Below are 19,702 nucleotides of genomic sequence, written 5' to 3'. Positions count from 1 at the left end.
CTGGCAACAAAGTATTGCATCTACAAATTCATACCTTAACATTTACTAATGGGTCATGGTACATTTTCTTATGATTAATAAGAAAAAAAAAAAAACTTACATCACAAGCTCCATATATTATTCTGCAGGAAATCTTTGAAGTTCACTGGATCATTCTCAAGATATTTTTTCCTTAATGTATCAACAAATTTGCCTTGTATTGCCTAAGATTTAAAGATGATTACCTTCAATAATTGCACCAAACACACATATCCACCTACACGCTTCCCATGGCTGGGACGGCAAGGCAATATCCAACAACCCAATTCCTCTCGCTCGCATTTTCCTGGGAGACATAAACACAGTACAGTAATGTTATAGGATAGAGAAAGAATTCGTTATATAAATGTATAATTTTTTTCTTTAACCGTAACATGTTCATCACTTCTTTAAACAGCATTTCAATGACATAAAAATGACCTGATCACTCAAGCTAAATGTTTAGTCTGGAGCAGAGAATATTACAATTACTAATACAGTACAGTCGGGGTCAAAAGATCACTCCCTCAGCATCGACCCTAAACGAGATATAACAGTTAGGATAAGTCAGTTCGGAGACTCATTCCAGTGATGCAATTTCACCGCTGCGAATGAACGTTTGTCCGCGATTGTACATAACCCTTCCTTTACTGCAAACTAAGGTGTAGTGTTAATGCAGTGTTGTGTGTGGCTGCACGTACAGTCCTTCACTTATGGTTGTGGTAAAGAATGGGTTAAAAAATTCTTATATTTTCAGAGATTCTCCACGACACAGAGTAACAAAAGGCCGTAGAAAAGATGTTTAGTAAAAATTATGATTCATAGATTTTTTTACACACACAATACAATAAGATGACTATAAACTTCTCACAAGCACAAATAAAATAACTGATATCTAAAGGTAAATATCCACTTCATTCTTATCTAAATACATTATTAAACACCTTTATAAGCAACGAGTCACAAAAACGGTCAAAATCGATACATGATCAAACAGCAGCATATAGTTTCCTTTAACCTTACACAAAAGTTAGTATATCTAAGACTTCATTACAATATACACAAGGTATGTGCACTGACCAGGGAAGACCTCACAGCAGTAATGTAAAATTAATTCAATGCATAAAACAGGAACTATCAAGATGAGAGAAAAACTGCACTCCTTTAAATTCTATTCCACATATCTATAGTAATATTATCCTTTAATATTTTTCATTAACTCATGTATGTATGTGTGAGTTTAACAGCCATAGTCTTAAACTGCGGGAAGGCGTTGCCCATGCCTGTCCCTGGGTATCTTATAGTCTTGATACACAAAGGTTACAAAGAGTGGTTTTGATTAAGTGAGGGTGACCACGCCTTTGAGATTTCTTTGTTAAATTACACTCTGTACATGTTGTTAAATTTTCATGTATAAAAAAGTGTAGTACAGTACAGTATATCATTAATTGTTGAAGTAATGTTTTGGAAATAAGAACGTCAATATCCACGACCAATTGAAAACTGTTTCATGTCCTCATCACTTGATGGCCAGAACAACAATGCTAACTCACAGATAAAACACTTCTTTCTCTTCATAGATGATGTTATGTATTGCTATACACTAGCCACTGGTAAAGCATAGCATAGACAATCACCATAATAGAGCATAGACCAAAAAAATTCAATATGGTTCTCATGACTTTGAACAAACAATAACTAACAAGGCCATTTCATTAAATTGAATTTCATTGGTTTTATTACATGTTTTATTCCCATATACTGTATTTACAATTATGATTGGCTCAAACATGGCCAGTCACTACTGTAGAAGAAAGAATTTCTGTAGGCTGAAATAGTGTTATGTAGAGGAAAACAGTATTAAAGCCACAAATTTTAACACTATACAATTCAAGATCAGAGTTTTGTAACAAATTACCAAGTGGTTTTTATTGTCAATACAGAGAACCTTGGGTAGAGGTACATTTAAGCGACTTCTCCATTGCCTTTATATATACAGGATAAATTATTTATTAAAGTGAATTACACAGAGCTAATCTACTGATAATATTTTATGTATTAATTTCTAGCTGACAAACTTCATCACCCCGATAGTAAGACAACCGATGAGGATGAGAGAAATTGTTAGGTAATGTAGATACTGCACGTGTTGCTGGCCAGTGTGTGGTGTGTTGGTGTATCATTACTGTGAACATAGACGTGGAGAAACTGAGGTTATTGAAATGAAACTGAAAATTTTTACGCATATAAATTACAAAACAGCGATTGACTACTTAAGTTAATTTAGTGATTTAATTTTGATGCTGCAGTTGATGAAGTGATGAGTAGGGACAATTCCACTGCTTGCCCATTTGAAAGGGCAAGCATTCCCTCAGCTAAGCATACCACTCAGAGTGTGGGTGGCTGCTCACACTTTGCATGGGGGAGAGACAACCCTTTCCTACAGTTTGAAGACTACAGCTATAAGTGTGTGTGTATGGTTGTATCAATGTATATACACACACACACACACACCAGTAAATACATAATAACACAAGGTAATTCACTTGCAGGTAGACCCAGAATTTCACTAATACAGTGACTGTTACAAGACAATAAACAAGAGAGAGAGAGATAGTGAGACAGAGGGAGAGAAACAGAGAGAGACAGAGAGGGAGGGAGAGACAGAAACACTTGCAAAAATAACACCAAAGCCTTCACTGAAAACACGTAAAAACTAATACACCATAAATAACTAACATTAATTATACTGTGGGGTTACCAGCGAGTAATTAACCCTGTACTGTCATCAGGTCAATACAGTCTTCAATAATTCAACACCAAGACAAAATAATCTGAAATTTATCTACATCATCATCTAATATATATTTCTGCTGGTTTTCACTTAAATTCAATATAAAAGTAAAGTGTAGTTGTAAATAATAATCAAGTGTTACAGTATATTATCATTAGTGAGTTTCAATGATGTTTCACCCTCTTAAGGTGTCATATGAGTAAAGACATACACTGCATCTGGTTACTTCATTAATACCAGTAATCTATTTCTCTTATTAAAAGAAAAGTATACTGTACATCTAAATTATATTCAACAAATATGCTGAAACAAAATGAGTAATAATTCAATGGGTATGGAAAAAAAGTTATCTAAACTTGAGAATATGTAAATAGTTCCTATCATAAATTGGGAACAGTGTGTACCGACTAATTTGAATACAAGTTGTGACGAGCTTAAAATGAGGACAACAAGTGTTTACAAAAAGTCCCCATAAGGTAATCATCAGTACTGTAGGAGAGGAGATATTTAAGGTAGTAGTATGCCAGAAAACGGTTGCATCCGTAGGTAAATGGGCTAAGGTGCGTGAGGAGTAAAGCGCGGAAAGCTATCCTTTATATCTCCCACAAATGTTGCACCAGTGAGTGAGTATGTGTGTGCTTAAAAGATATTGAGTACAGTACCTATAACCCTTACTGCTACTCAGGGAGTCTTATACCTCATGAAGCATATTTTCACAGAGTTCAGTTAATGTTGTAGGTTCATAGTCAAACTTTAACCAACAAACTCATGAGACCTATAACTAAATTAATCTCTTCACTACCAGGTCGCCACTTTTAATGCCAGATGATTTTATTGGGCACAGAGGGAATCCCGTAGGTGCTACTGTGTAGAGGAACAGAAAAATACAAACTTCATGTCCAGTCATACCAAAACTACATACAAGTTCAATTATCCATATATATAAAAAGTGTAAATCCAAGGGAAAATTAAACTTTCTAAACATCTTGGAATAATGTTATTTGCCAAAAATGTTTAAGTTAGGTCCTCAATAATACTCCAATGTTTATTTACTGTATATCCAAGCACTGTTCTCACATAAGGATGTTTGAGAGAATTTTGAAAACATTAAGTCACTGCTGTGAAACATTTAATTTGTTGTATGACTTAACTACCCATATTACTTTTTAGGGAAATATAGAACAGATATTAATTTTAAAATTTTAAGGATTTGATTAATAATAATAATTACTAAATGTATCAATGTATTATTTTTATTTGGAAAACTAAATAATAATAATGGGGGTTGGTGGACACTGATGCAAATGATAAACTCTGCTTGAATCACCATAAATCAAAGACTATAAAGTACAGAAAAACTTTCCTTGTTTTATCACAATTTCATAATAAATTTATAAGTCATTCTAAGTATGTAAAATAGATCACTTCGTAAATCTGAAGCTGCTCACTAGCAAAATGATCTCAAAATAATCAGTAATTAACCATTAGCACCTTCATAAAGTGGCAAAAAACAATTAAAACATTCTAGAAATTTACTATTTTTTAGGTGTTGGTTTTGGACTAAAATAATACAGTGGTTGCCTTCACTGCCTTCTTTCTTGGAGACATTAATCTAAATAAACCAAGAGGCAGTATGGTGGGTCATCTAGGCAGAGGATGAAAAACTAGCGTTGTATTGCATTTTACACCAGAAGGTTTATCTTGTGTCGAGTAAATGTAAAAGTACATTGTGTTTTCTAGTTTGTTCATCACTGCAGAGTAATATTTGCTACAGTATTCTTATTCTCATAAACCTGTATAAGTGACCAATAAATATTTTTTCTTTCTTTTAAGACAGAGTGCAGCATAACTTCCCTTACGGGACACAGGCTTTTTGTATGTAACTACAATATACAGGACTTACATTTTGTTCGTGTGCACAAATTTATTTATATGTATATGACAAATCTATGGTGAGACGCCCACACATATATCACTGATCTGCTTATACTGTAACCTAACCTACACCTTAAGGAAAATAGTTTTCTCATGTCAAAATCTTATGTGATTACCGTGTTTAATCTTTTTCCATGAAACAATTTGTCACAATTCACATAAAATAATACCATTTTACAATTTTAAGTGTGATAGCTGTAGCCACAATGAAGTGGAAGAAACTAATATGCAGTACATCGTGACGTGTAAGCAAAGCAGTACAGTACTGTATCTAGACATATGGAGACTTGAGTGTTTCAAGCCAATTCCCTTCTGGATGTAAGTCCAGATCATCACAAAGTTAGCTACTTACTCTTGTCCCAGCTAGCTCGTGATAATGGTTCATAGAGCTGCTATCCATTCATCTCAGCAACTAAACTAATCTTTTAGCTATACAACTGATCATCTTTAGAATCTGCTTACTGATGGTTTACCATAAATACTGGAATGAAATATAACTAAATGAAAAATTTTCTTCATGAAACCCCACCAACTTTGGAAAGAATCTTTTTTAATTTTATTCAAAAGAAGGTGCAATAAACTACAAGCCTTAAATCCCTAACCTTACAGGAAAAGAAGAAATGAAACACTATCACAAGGTCTTCAAAAGACAAAGAAGTAAACAATAAACACCAGAGTGACGACAGCACCGGCAGCGATCTTGGCAAACGTTGACCGCATGTTCAGATACTGAGCATCTTTATGGTACTTTTTGGACATAATTGACAGTCCAGTTGCCTTCGTCTCTAAATCTGAAATAAAAAATTAGCAGCTTTATGTTACTTGTAAAAGAATTTTAAAAAAATTTCTTTACGGATACCGTACAAATATTTTCCAGTTATGATGTAAGGAAAGGTGATAGGAGTTGACTGCCAGCTACCCCCAAGACTGTTCACTTCTCACACCCACACCAATCTAATGCAATGTTACCCTGTACTGCTGTCATGAGAGTCAGAAGGGAATTCATCCAGTGATATCTCTTATTATTTAAAATCTCCAGAGTCATACCTGAAAGAGTTCTTCCTAGCTCATGATGTGTGTCACTACCTGACCTTGTACCTGTGTGTTGTTCCTCACTAATGATACATGTCATCCTTGTACCTGAGAGAGTTGCTCCTCGCTGTAAGACGTCATCAATGTTGTCCATCATGATTCTCTGTACATCATTCAGATCTTCTCTTAGTTGATGCAAGTGACGTCGGCCTCGCTGGTCGCTGTACTGCCGACGAAGTTTCTGGATGTATGTGTCTGGGAATGTGATGTGGAGTTGTAAGTTACTTAATGCAGAAATATATCCATTTAATTAACATGGTAAAATGTAGAAATATGTCCATTTAATTAACATGGTAAAATACAACAGAATAACTTAATTACTGAGAGGAAATTAGGTCAATATCAACTGTTCCCTGAAACTGAGGTCAAGAAAATTTACGATCAATGACCTATGTAGAAACTACTTATGCAATAACATATATACAAAATGTAAAGCATTATATGAACTAATACTACTGTACTGTTATGCTTGCCTAACCCACACAAGCATGGAAAATGACCCTAAACCATATAGTTGTTATGTTTACAGAAATCAAATCATCAGAGTCTATTGTACTGCACTTAATATATTAATAGGAGATTTGATACCAGGAGACGGGATGTATTAATTATCAAAAGTAATATTACACTCGGTATTTCAGAACACAGGGTAAAAGATCCATCTGAAAAATGTTAATTAATAATAATCATCTTACCGAACTCAATGCAGGAGTATGGTCTGGTCGCTTGTGGAACTTTGGGTCCGTGTTGGAGTGTAAACTCGGAGGACATTTCTTCTAGGAAAGTAAAAGCAGTCTTTTTGCTGTACCCTCTCTCACACAGCACCAAATGACACACTCCATTCTCAATAATAAGGCTGAAAGAAATTATGTATCAATTACTAACCTGAAAAAGTTTGTACCGTACAGTGAAACCTCTATATAATGAACTTATCTCCATATAATGGGAGTTTTCACATCTGGGAGTTCTCACATCTGACAAACCCTCGATATAACGGACTTTTCATCTATAAGTAGTTCATTAGATGGAGGTTACACATATATCAGTCCCTCGATATAATGGACTTTCCTCTCCACATAGTCCATTAAATATAAGCTTCACTGTACAGTATATTCATACATATATGACAAAATAATGCTATACTATCAGGTCTTGTGGAGAGAAGATGAAGAGGCACAGAACCTCAAAAAAAGGATGGGAGGGGGAATGAAAGCAAAGAATATAGGAGAGTGGAGGATGAGGGAAGGAAAGAATATAGGAGAGGGGAGGATGAGGGAAGGAAAGAATATAGGAGAGGGGAGGATGAGGGAAGGAAAGAATATAGGAGAGGGGAGGATGAGGGAAGGAAAGCAAATAGGAGAAAGATATATAACATACAGTATAATGAACTAAAGAAAGCCAATATTTTACCTGCCAGTGTAAGAGTACGACTAACAATGGTACTGTACTTACTGGAAGACATACGGGCCAGTTTCTATGGTACATCTGTTGGGACTATTTACTGTAAGCTTTTTGAAGAGCATCTTGGCTTGATTCTGATAATCCACCAGACTGCGACCAGACTGTAAACATTGTTAATATTAATGTTAACAAGGTGCTGTATATATATATCTAACAAGAAGTGAATACTACTACAACAACTAATAATAATAATAATAATCCTTTGGTCAGTAGTTCCGTCATCTTATTTAACTCTTCATGGAGATCTTTCCGACCAATAAGTGAAATTATTATACGTAAATAAGGTGTGACGTGAGCCAATAGAACACAATTATTGGGAATTGCCTTATTTAATGATGTAATTAGGAAAAGGAAATACATCTCTAGGAGGTATTTTAATTCACTCTCACATATGTCTTAGTGGATATCATTAATCAAGATATAAAATATTACTTACTTGTTCGTCATCTTGGAGGGATGCAGCTAGAGGGAGCCCGTCACTCACTCTGGCTATCATGACCATTAAAACCATGATTATGTGTTAATAAATGACAACTAAAACTAAAATATTCTTCCTCTGCCTCAAACTCCCTCAGCTGGTGGCTGTGTTAAAGACGGCTCACCATACAGATATTCTTCATCTTATTAACAATACCTTTTAATTAGTACTTTATAATATTTTGGAAGTTATATTAAACTTAATTTTTAATTATTATCTGAATATATATCATTATTTTTTAAGTTAAATGAGGTGTTTATTTGTATAAAGATGTTATTTTGTAATGTGGAAATATTGAGGTTTGGGTGATGTGTCGTTCACTCGTCCGATTGAAGTAAAGCGATGAAATATTACGTGTTCTGATGACACTCGTATTAACAACTTATTTCCTTCTCATTCATTCCCAAGTTTTTATTAAGAAATACTGTACATATGTCAAATAATATTATAGCTAATAGGAATTGATTTATGAAGCCACGTCATCTGAAAAAAGTATCTCTTGAAGGAATGGAACAACTCACACTTTTCCTGAAATTCAAAAACACTAAATGTGATAAATAATATAAACAAATTAGGAATAACTTCATTTAACCTAAAGATTGAGTTTTTAAGAGTATTCTTCATATTTATTTTTAGTTTGAATTTTACTATAAATTACATCTATCTCCATTACCAAAACACAAAAATCCATGCTTCTTTGGCTAAGTAATGATTTTATCTTTTTTTTTTTACAGAATATAAAACAATACCTTAACGTAAAACTTCAAACTTCGTTCAAAATTAAATGTTTCTTATGAAAATATCCCTCAAATGGAAATCAATGATTAGAAGAATTACTTATAGTTTATCAATATAGTTTATCGGATTTCAGAAGGCCTTTATATGCCTATTATGTTTATGTACAGTACAGTAAGGGCTGTCCTTCACTCAATGTTAAAAATAGACCAGAAAATAAATTTTTCCACCCTGAAATTAATTCCTACGCGTCAGAGTAATGAAGGACAAAAGAAAACCCAGGATTATGAAGGACAAGAAACACCAAGTGTTGTCATGGTCAACTTACCATTAACACATACGCTCACCAGGTGTGAGCACCAAGCTGACGTGAGCATTCAGAGTTATTTTAATATTTTAATTAAGCGGGGATTCCTTACCAGAATGTACCGGAAGGAAGTGAGTTATCGTTTCAGGTTGTAATACTCAGAAACAAATTCTTTAATGTCATTAAGAGGACAGAAAAGCATATGAAATAAATCAAAAGGCCATTTAATGATATATACATATATACAGTACCTATCTTGCCATTAAATAAATCTGAATACATTTATAAACGTATATAATGTATAACTAATCTAAGCCGTAACTTTAATCTGTCTAAACTACCGACCACAAGCATCAAGAGGCGGAAGTCGGAAGTGCTGCATCAGTTGCTATCGAGTGACCTTGGGCTGGGTAATCATGTAATTACTATATGTATTATTATATACATCATCGTTTGCATTTATAAATGAGATTAAAATATTGAAAAATTGTATATTAATCGTTATTATTACTATTAATTTAACCTAGCGTTGGCCTAGCATAACACTTACCTCGCGCGCGCGTGTGTGTGTGAGCAAGGGAACAAGGATGTTAAAACAAAACATCACAAAAAAGAAATATAAAAAACTTTATTACCTCACATATCCTGTACAACATAAATGACGAATACTTGTACTTCACAATGCTTAGTAGTTAATAACTCATATCAACGTGTTATGTAAATATTCAGTTCTATTCAAAGAATAGTCATATTAATCCCTTCTCTACGGGGTCGCCTCATTTAATAATAATTACATACATATAAAGAGACAATTGACCTCTCTACAAAGCTACGCCCAATTTAATTAAGGTAACTGTTCTTGTCGCCGGAGCTTCACTGAGAGGTCAGTTATAATGAACACCTGCAAGACCTACTGTATGTGATGGATTCATAGGTTGCGTGTGGATATTTACAGGGGGAGCTTAAAGACAATATGGAAGACCAGTAGCTACAACGTCCCTATCGAAGTGTTGTCGACGAAGCTGGCCTTTCTGGGCGCCATCTGATGAGAGATGAGTAAGAGAGACTATGAAATGAAGAGATCTTTAAATACGCTTCTCTGAAGAGACATGCAATACAGTAAATCAGTGCTACTCTAGCGTGCTGTATACACACGTATCTTTAGTCTACCTTTCCCTGACCTAACCTGAAAATACTAAACTAGGAGTTTTGATAATAAACATTCTAAAATATTGGGCAAGTTGTAGACCACAGTCTAGTGTAAATAATTATGTTGTAGACCGCAAGATGTAGTAGCACCCATAAATCTATTGCATCACCGTCCCTAAACTTTTTATGAATATTTAGTAAAGTTTATTAGAAACAGTTGTAGAGAAGTTATAAAAAAAAATCATGAATTGCAGTGATCAAAAATCGTACAACCAATGTATTTATTATTACCCATCTCACCTCAAGTCTTGGTGTGTTTGGAGAGCTGCAGGTGATCTTCCTCCACCTGTGAATCGCCCAGGCCTTAAGAGAAGCGAGGAAGGAGTTACTGGCCCAGGCGTACATAGGTAGGAAGAGGAGAAGATGGAGGCGGTGGATCAGATGGCCGCCATCCACCAGCAGCTGCGGTACGAGATCCTGGCCGAGTATTCGTGACGCCAGTGGCAGCAACGTCTGTAAGGAACGTGGCTGTGAAAGTAAGATCTATAAAATATACTTTACTTTATCCTTTTCGCCGCGGTATCGGTACCTGCTCCAGTGTTAGCCAACTCTGTAGTATTGAATGAGCCCACTAGGTGCCGATACAACACTGGTAGATGGTTCCAAGAGTTCACAATTGCAGAGACAAACACTCGCCCTTTTTTAGAGTGAGATTTGTTAACTCTGGAACTATCTTCAGTGTTGTGACAGCACCGAGTGTAAACAGACTTGACTAACACTGGCGCAGGTATTGATGCATTCTGGAGTACTTGCAGACGTGACCGACAGTCGATTAGTGGCGAAGAGGATAAAAGTAAAATGTAAAGATAAACAAGTACAGTATAGTGAGGCGATCTATTGCTGGGCGACCCACTACTGCACTTCTGTATTCCTAGTTTGGGTAACAAGTTTAAAATCTCTTTATAAACACCGGCCAATATGATATTTTGATGATATAAATCCTTAACATGACACTTCTGTAAAATGGTCGGTGGTGACAAACACACGCCCACAGATTCACACATAGAACTTACATGAGGCAGGGAGAGGATAGCGTACAACATAAATACAAGGAGAGCTGATCTTGCTGTCTTGTATCGGACCACCGCCTCTGTCGCCTCCTTATCGTCGCTGTGAGGTTGTGTACGATAATCCCAACGGAACTCAAGGGCCACCAGGACGTAGAAGACTAAGTTGATGAAGGCGCCTATGGTATACAAGACCGAGTAAGCCACCAAGAAGGTCATATTGGTGCGTCCGTTGTTGCACATCGTCGGTAGCTCCACCACGCAGGGCAACAACAGCAGTATTATGGGGGACATCCAACACAGAGAGCAGAGCAAACGGCAGCGGAATACAGTAATTAGATTGTAGTAGCGGAGTGGCCTACAGATAGCTATATAACGGTCAAGAGCCAAGCAAGTGAGTGTGAGGCAGGACACGAGACTTAAGTAACGCTGAACCATCCTGACGAAACATCCCGCCAGCGACATATAGCTGAAAATAGGGACCGTTAACAACAGTACCCCGAAAAAGAATGACAGCGTAGAGAAAATCCCGATGCTGATGATTAGTGAATTGGAGAATGAGGTTGCGAGTCTTTCCCTGAGACCGTGGTTGCAGATGGTTATGTACCCAGCTAGGAGACACTCAGCCAACGTCGCCGCACTGAACATGACATACACCAACAGTTTGCAGTCAAAAGTGTGCTTGCCCTCCACCATAGTATCGTTTAGAGACATATTATTTCACTTAAGTCTTTAAATAATAATGACCACTTGGGTTTTCAACACCTCACGGCTTCATTCTTCTTAAAAAGTCAGTTTCAAGATATATTTCCTCGACTTCACTATGTAACATGAGCTGCTTCAACTTAAGGAACAAGCTTGAGCATTTATTTAGCTGTTATGTTTTGTTACCTCAGCGGGACTTCGGGTCTTTGTAAAATATATGAATATCTTGTCGCTTATTTTTTTTTTTTTCGAATGACAAATTAGACGTACAGTAGATTCCCAAGGTTCAAGTTTCCATTATATTTCTTGTTATCTTACGGGTTTCCCAGGTGATGGTGGGTCACACTCCACCTTAAAACATTCATATTTTAGACGTTCCTAAAGTTATGTATTCACTTACAATATTTTCAGTTGGATATTTCACTTAGTGGTATGTTTAGAATTATTTATATTTTTCTCAGTATTGTATGGGTCACTCGTTTATAAATGAAATTAAGTCTTATTTAATATTTGCAGTACTGTACGTACATATAAGTCCTACGTATACTGTTTTCTCTTCGTCTATATGTAAGATTGAAATAATTGAAATAATATTTAAAAATATCCTTACAGCACTTTACATTGATAAGACCTTGTTACAATAGGTGCATCTCACCTCGGCGTCAGTAACTCCACTTCAGAAGTGTTCAGTGACTCACAGACTCACCAAAACAAACACCACACACAAAAAGTGTTGGTTTGACAAAATGTTATTTCTTGTTGTCTGAGAGTACTGCAGCACCAATATCCTTCCAGTCTCCTCTTCCACATACACTTATCGCACATGTATTGTAGCGTCAAATTGAACCCTGTATAAGCTTCATCAGATCCATAAAAATATTGAAATTCCTTTAACACCTTGAGTAGCGCCACACTTGATCACTTAGTTTATCTCAACACCACCAGCAGCAGCAGCAGCAGTGATGTTATGTGTGTTGTGATTCGACAGAGGCAGTGGGAGCTGTGGTTATCAGTTTGTCCCTGCCAGCATGTTAAGGACTTCCTGTGGGGGAATGTGTTTCTCCAGGCACATGTCACAGGATTTTACTAAATTGTTGGGGCAATATGTAGCTTCCGTTCAACCAGTCGTTTGTTAGATGTTACGACACTAACGACGAAGTAATGACGTAAGGAAAACGTTTACGTTGTAAAACTGATGATGCACACGTTTGAGTGGAAGAAAACGTTCAATCTATATGGTCAAAAACGTTCAAGAGAGGGTCAGTATAACTGGTATCGACACTTCATCACCTCATGCACCAAGAGCGCCTTCAACTGTCTACTTTATAAAGAACCTCAAAGGCCATTACCCAATCATGTACACATACATGGAGTTAGCGGATGGCCGTCCCACTAAGTGTCACAGCTTCACGTTAAACTGCCAGATAATGTTGTGGTGGCACCGAGTGTGAAGTTAAGATCAGACTTAGTCACTAGAAGCACAGGTTCAGACATTCAAGAGAGGCCCATTGGTGAAGGCAATAAAGGAAAATATAAAATCACAAAATCAAACCACCAATACAACACAAACACAGTGAGCACCATGGCATGACCGAGTGAAAACCATTAAACGCAACTAATGTGTTACGTCTTTCTGTAACATTAGGCTACATTTATGCAATCTATTAGGTTCCCAACTGATGTAATTTATTTAGGATTCTCGAATAAAAATGATCACCCAGTATCTACACTAAGCCACTACTTCTACTGGTGTTGTAGAAAATTAAGTTGGGAAAGAACGAATGGTTTACTTGTGTCGATATATTACTCAGTGAAGCCTACTAGAAATAAGCATTTGATGACTTTGTAGGCTATCCTTGGTCAAATTGCTTTCTTGTTTATCATTGTTATAACGTTTTACATGTTCAATGCCCAGGACTCCCAAATATATTAATTTTCAAGTGAAGAAATATTATGGATACTAGATATAAGTTTTTCTCTTAAGCTGCATCAGTAAAGGGTAGTGTTGTGACGGCACCGAGTGCGAGCTCTTTCAGTGCATGCCCAGTACTTGCCAACAGTGTAACAGAGACGTGAGCGTCCGCCCTAACGAGCCAATCAGCGGTGAAAAAAAGTGATATGACCCCTGAATCTACCTTCAAGAAAATCAAAGTTATATTTATATACTGTAGATATGTTACTTGAGAATTTAAATTGAAGTTATATCTTACCTTTACCATAATTTTTCAGTAATCTTGGCTTTAATGTTTTGTATCCTTATATCATGTAATGTGTACAGCATCACATTTGAAAGAGCATTTTTGTTATCTATGGCATCTATTTAAAGTGTACAGGTATTAAGCAAAAGTCTCCAGTTTCAGTAATAAATATTAATTACATGCATTTTTATACCTTTCTTATATATTGAAGTTGTTAATGATCAAGCATCTCAAAATTATGATGACCTGTTTAGTTTAACTGTAAGGAGATAAAGAGTTCAATAAGAGATGGTCAGCTCAACTTCTCTATATAACATAAAACAATGTCTCAAATATTATTGTTTTCCACAAGGGTAAATGAGGTGAAGTAAACAAATAAGTATAAAACAACGGTAACTACAATTAACTTATAACTATTTACACTTTAGTAAATTTAGAAAGAACGGTTACACAGCAAACATATATCTATATATATACGTATATGAAAAACTGGGGGGATCACCACAAGCGCACAGGAAAGAGTATTACGCCAGTCACGTAGAAACACGAGAGGTGAGACAATATCCCCAGGTCTTGAGCAATGGTTGGGGTTATGTTACCTGATATATGAAACAGACAAAGATGCAAGATACGTTAGCAGTAAATAAGGTCCTGTAGTGCAGAGAGTAAGCCAATTAATGTGTCAACACTGGAGGTGATGAGGTGAGGCTCCTGGTGAGTGCAGAACATATTTTTATATGGGGCAGCACAGAATTCTCAATGGCTATAGGCTTCTAAGATTCTAAATGGACTATAAGCTCAGGGAAGATGATGATTAGTCAACTGAAATTCACTAGAAGGATATAAGATGTTTTGACTCCTCATGAGCTGTGAATCAATTGGATACGTTAAGTCAAACCGCACTGGTCAGCCACTGTTTTCGATACCAATAACTAAGTGTACAGTATATTAATATGACATAACACCAGCAATAAATGACAATACAATCCTTTATATACAATACATGAAATTAATATTAAATAACATGGAAATAAGTAAGAATAAAAGATAAATATAGAAATGTTACAATAGTTGAGCGAAAATGTGGTTTAATTCAGAAATACCGGATAAATATCTTAACTTGTAAGAGTCCCCAAAGGTCACTCTTGTTCAGGGCTTCCCAAACCCTGAAGGCCCCACTGCTCCCACTCTTCAATTTGGTATTATGTTTAATCGGTATTTAAAAAAGTTGAAGAAAACTAAACAGTACTATATAACACGGCAGCAGCTTATTTGGGAAAAAGGCATTAAAATTATCAATAAAAATATGAACATACTGTATAGTTGAGAACATATATATATTTACAGTATCATTGTACACTTACAGTTTACAGTAAAACTGCCAACTTTCTCTTGTACCGACGTTTCTATATACATTTTGCTGCTCATTGATTCACTACAAACCAGTTACCAATTTGCCATGTGTAGCAAATGGTGAACATAGTGGACAATCCTAATTCTAGCTTGGTTAAATTTCTTAAGCCTTGTGCCACAGTTGCAGCATAAACTGAAATAAAAAGAAAATAGTCAAGATTTAAGCCAAATTTGGGTTTGAAGAACAATATCTCCTCTGAGCATATGCTTTACACACCTTAAACCTTATCTTTAGTATATGAATGCATTACAGGATTATTCATATAATAGACAATTAATGCACTTTGTGCAAAATCTGGACTCGGGGGGGAATATATATATATATATATATATATATATATATATATATATATATATATATATATATATATATATATATATATATATATATATATATATATATATATATATATATATATATATATATATATATATATATATATATATATATATATATATATATATATATATATTATATTATTATATATATATATATATATATATATATATATATATATATATATATATATATATATATATATATATATATATGTAACACACAACAACACACACAAACAACAAAACAACCACACACACAAACACACACACACAAACACACACACACACCAACACACACACAACAACAACAAATATTATATATATATTATTATATTATTTATTATATATATATAATATATATATATATATATATATATATATATATATATATATATATATATATATATATATATATATGTATATATATATATATATATATATATATATATATATATATATATATATATATATATATGTGTATATATTATATATATATATATATATATATATATATATATATATATATTTATATTATATATATATATATATATATATATATATATATATATATATATATATATATATATATATATATATATATATATATATATATATATATATATATATAGAGATGTTAGTCTAGTCATGAAATGACACCATCCTAATTCCTAAAAGAATTGGGAAATGCATGGTACTCATGAAACTTTCCTAAATTCTTTAAGAGTTGGCTATATATGATATTTCATGTTCACCGATCACCGCGTTGAGGTCTGGCGACCGGATCAGACCAGGCAAATCGTCCAAAAGGCGAACCTTTCGTCCGTGGAACCCTAAACCACGAACCCCGAAGGAGTACCTGGAATTCCCAATGGTAGCTAGGTTACCAAGTGAATTGCTCACCCGAAGGTGATATGCTGACCACCCACGCGAGTGGCAAGTAAGAAGTGGAGGGAAGGAAACCAACAACCAAAAACTGGTAGCTGGCGAGGAGGATGGGATGGGATACCAACTTCCCGAAGAGGGAAGAAGGTAATGGTGAGGAACACCAACTCCCCATGGAGGAGAAGGATTATGGGAAGCATCAACCCCAAGGGGAGAGGGGATGACAAGGATAAGAGCTCACATAGTGAGCAAAATAAGCCTCCCTGAGGTTGTGAGAAGTAAAACCTGGTTTGGCACTGCAGACTACTCCACGTCTCCTGCAGAGAGTGTTCCACTGTCTCCTACGGAGTGTTCCACGGACCCAGAGCAAGTTCACGGTCTCCTCAGAGAGCAAGTTCCCCACGGTCTCCTAGAGAGCAGTTCCCCACGGTCTCCTACAGAGAGCAAGTTCCCACTGGTCTCCTACAGAGAGCAAGTTCCACGGTCTCCTACAGAGAGCAAGTTCCACGGTCTCCTACAGAGAGCAAGTTCCCCGGTGTCCTACAGAGCAAGTTCCCACGGTCTCCTACAGAGACAAGTTCCACGGTCTCCTACAGAGCAAGTTCCCACGGTGTCCTACAGAGAGCAAGTTCCCCGGTTTCCTACAGGAAGCAAGTTCCCACGGTGTCCTACAGAGAGCAAGTTCCCATCGTGCGTTCCGTACAGAGAGAAATTCCACGTCTCCTACAAGTTCAGTTCCCGAGTGGAGCAAGTTCCCCAGTCTCCTACAGAGAGCAAGTTCCCCAGTCTCCTACAGAGAGCAAGTTCCCCACGGTCTCCTACAGAGAAACAGTTCCCACGGTCTCCTACAGAAACAGGTTCCCACGGTCTCCTACAGAGAGCAAGTCCCACAGTCTCCTACAGGAAACAGAAAGTTCCCAAGTCTCCTACAGAGAGCAGGTTCCCACGGTCTCCTACAGAGCAAGTTCCCAGTCTCCTACAGACAGCAAGTTCCCAGGTGTCTACAGAGGCAAGTTCCACGGTCTCCTACAGAGAGCAAGTTCCCCAGTCTCCTACAGACACCAAGTTCCCACGGTCTCCTACAGAGAGCAAGTTCCCACGGTCTCCTACAGAGAGCAAGTTCCATGTCCTACAGAGAGCAAGTTCCCACGGTCTCCTACAGAGAGACAAGTTCCCCGGTCTCCTGAAAGAAGTTCCCATCTCCTCGAGAGCAAGTTCCCACGGTCTCCTACAGAGAGCAAGTTCCCCGGTCTCCTACAGAGCAAGTTCCACATTGTCCTAAGAGAGCAAGTTCCCACGGTCTCCTACAGAGAGCAAGTTCCCACGGTGTCCTACAGAGAGCAAGTTCCCAGGTCTCCTACAGAGCAGTTCACGGTCTCCTACAGAGCAAGTTCCACGGTCTCCTACAGAGGCAAGTTCCACGGTGTCCTACAGAGAACCAAGTTCCCCACGGTGTCCTACAGAGAGCAAGTTCCACGGTCTCCTACAGAGAACAAGTTCCACGGTGTCCTACAGAGACAAGTTCCACGGTCTCTACAGAGCCAAGTTCCACGGTCTCCTACAGAGAGCAAGTTCCCACGGTGTCCTACAGAGCAGGGGTTTCCCGGTGTCCTACAGAGGCAAGTTCCCACGGTCTCTACAGAGAGCAAGTTCCCCGGTGTCCTACAGAGCAAGTTCCGTGTCCTACAGAGGCAAGTTCCCGGTGTCTACAGAGCAAGTTCCACGGTGTCCTACAGAGGCAAGTTCCCCACGGTGTCCTACAGAGAGCAAGTTCCACGGTGTCCTACAGAGCAAGTTCCACGGTGTCCTACAGAGCACAAGTTCCACGGTGTCCTACAGAGCAAGTTCCATGATCTCCGGTGAGGCGTTCCCGAGGTCTCCTACAGAGCAAATTCATCTCCTACAAAGTTCCATGATCTCCGGTGAGGAGTTCCGCGTCTCCTATCGGGGAGCAAGTTCCCAGGTCTCCTACAGAGAGCAAGTTCCACGGTCTCTACAGAGAGCAAATTCCCACATCTCCACAAAGTTCCCATGATCTCCGTAGAGGGGAGTTCCAACGGTCTCTATCGGGGCAAGTTCCCACAGTCTCTAGAGCAAAGTTTGGTCTCCTACGAAACCAAGTTCCACGGTCTTCTGCAGAGCAGTTCCCAGATCTCCGGTTGAGGGGTTCACAGTCTCCTACAAGACAAGTTCCACGGTCTCCTACAGAGAGCAAGTTCCCACGGTCTCCTACAGAGGCAAGTTTCCACAGTCTCCTACAGAGAGCAAGTTCCCACAGTCTCCTACAGAGAGCAAGTTCCTGATCTCCTACAGAGAGCAAGTTCCCAGATCTCCTATAGACACCGAAGTTTCCTGATCTCCTACAAGAGCAAGTTCCACGGTCTCTACAGAGAGCAAGTTCCACAGTCTCCTACAGAGAGCAAGTTCCACGGTCTCCTACAGAGAGAGAGCAAGTTCCCCGATCTCCTATAGCCACCAAGTTCCATGATCTCCAGTGATGGGTTCCCAGTCTCCTACAAAACTTCCCAGGTCTCCTACTGGGAGCAAGTTCCACAGTCTCCTACAAGAGCAAGTTCCCAGTCTCTACAGAGAGCAATGATCTCCGATCTCCTATAGACACCAAGTTCCCGATCTCCTATAGACACCAAGTTCCCATGATCTCCCGGTGTGAGGTTCCCAGTCTCCTCTAAAAACTTCCTGGTCTACTTCTAGAACGTTTCCCGGTCTCCTGCAAAGCAAGTTCCCAGTTCTACAGAGAGCAAGTTCCCGATCTCCTATAGACACCAAGTTCCCAGTCTCCTATAGGGTTTCCCGTCTCCTAGACACCAAGTTCGATCTCGGTGGGGGTTCCCAGTCTCCTACAAAAGTTCCACGGTCTCCTACAGAGCAGGTTCGATCTCCTATAAACACCAAGTTCCCATGATCTCTCGTTGAGGTTTCCTGTCTCCTAAAAAGTTCCACGGTCTCCTACAGAGAGCAAGTTCCCACGGTCTCCTACAGAGCAAGTTCCACGATCTCCTATAAACACCAGTTCCCATGATCTCCGGTGAGGAGTTCCACAGTCTCCTACGAGCAACTTCCCCGATCTCCTATAGACACCAAGTTCCCATATGATCTCCGGTGAGGGAC

The 19,702-nt window shown here is 37.7% G+C and overlaps 2 protein-coding genes across 2 annotated transcripts; both read right to left on the bottom strand.

Moving 5' to 3' along the window:
* Positions 1–377: 377 nt before the first annotated feature.
* Positions 378–7,897, bottom strand: LOC121863054 (vesicle-trafficking protein SEC22b-like). Its single transcript, XM_042361525.1, has 5 exons — positions 7,737–7,897; positions 7,292–7,401; positions 6,535–6,695; positions 5,888–6,034; positions 378–5,538 (listed from the first exon to the last, which is right to left on the bottom strand). Exons 1-5 carry the CDS (start codon positions 7,809–7,811, stop codon positions 5,390–5,392), a joined length of 642 nt encoding a protein of 213 aa, XP_042217459.1. The 5' UTR covers positions 7,812–7,897; the 3' UTR covers positions 378–5,389.
* A 1,526-nt stretch (positions 7,898–9,423) lies between these two features.
* On the bottom strand, positions 9,424–12,760 carry LOC121863053 (olfactory receptor 11G2-like). Its single transcript, XM_042361524.1, has 3 exons — positions 11,043–12,760; positions 10,270–10,482; positions 9,424–9,862 (listed from the first exon to the last, which is right to left on the bottom strand). The coding sequence occupies exons 1-3, from the start codon at positions 11,748–11,750 to the stop codon at positions 9,809–9,811; spliced, it is 975 nt and encodes a 324-aa protein (XP_042217458.1). The 5' UTR covers positions 11,751–12,760; the 3' UTR covers positions 9,424–9,808.
* Positions 12,761–19,702: the final 6,942 nt, after the last annotated feature.

This window comes from Homarus americanus, unplaced genomic scaffold, assembly GCF_018991925.1.
Source record: "Homarus americanus isolate GMGI-L3 unplaced genomic scaffold, GMGI_Hamer_2.0 scaffold54679, whole genome shotgun sequence".
In the NCBI taxonomy this organism is placed as follows: domain Eukaryota; kingdom Metazoa; phylum Arthropoda; class Malacostraca; order Decapoda; family Nephropidae; genus Homarus; species Homarus americanus.
The sequence above is the reverse complement of the archived record's forward strand: the minus strand, read 5'-3'. Positions and strand labels throughout refer to the sequence as shown.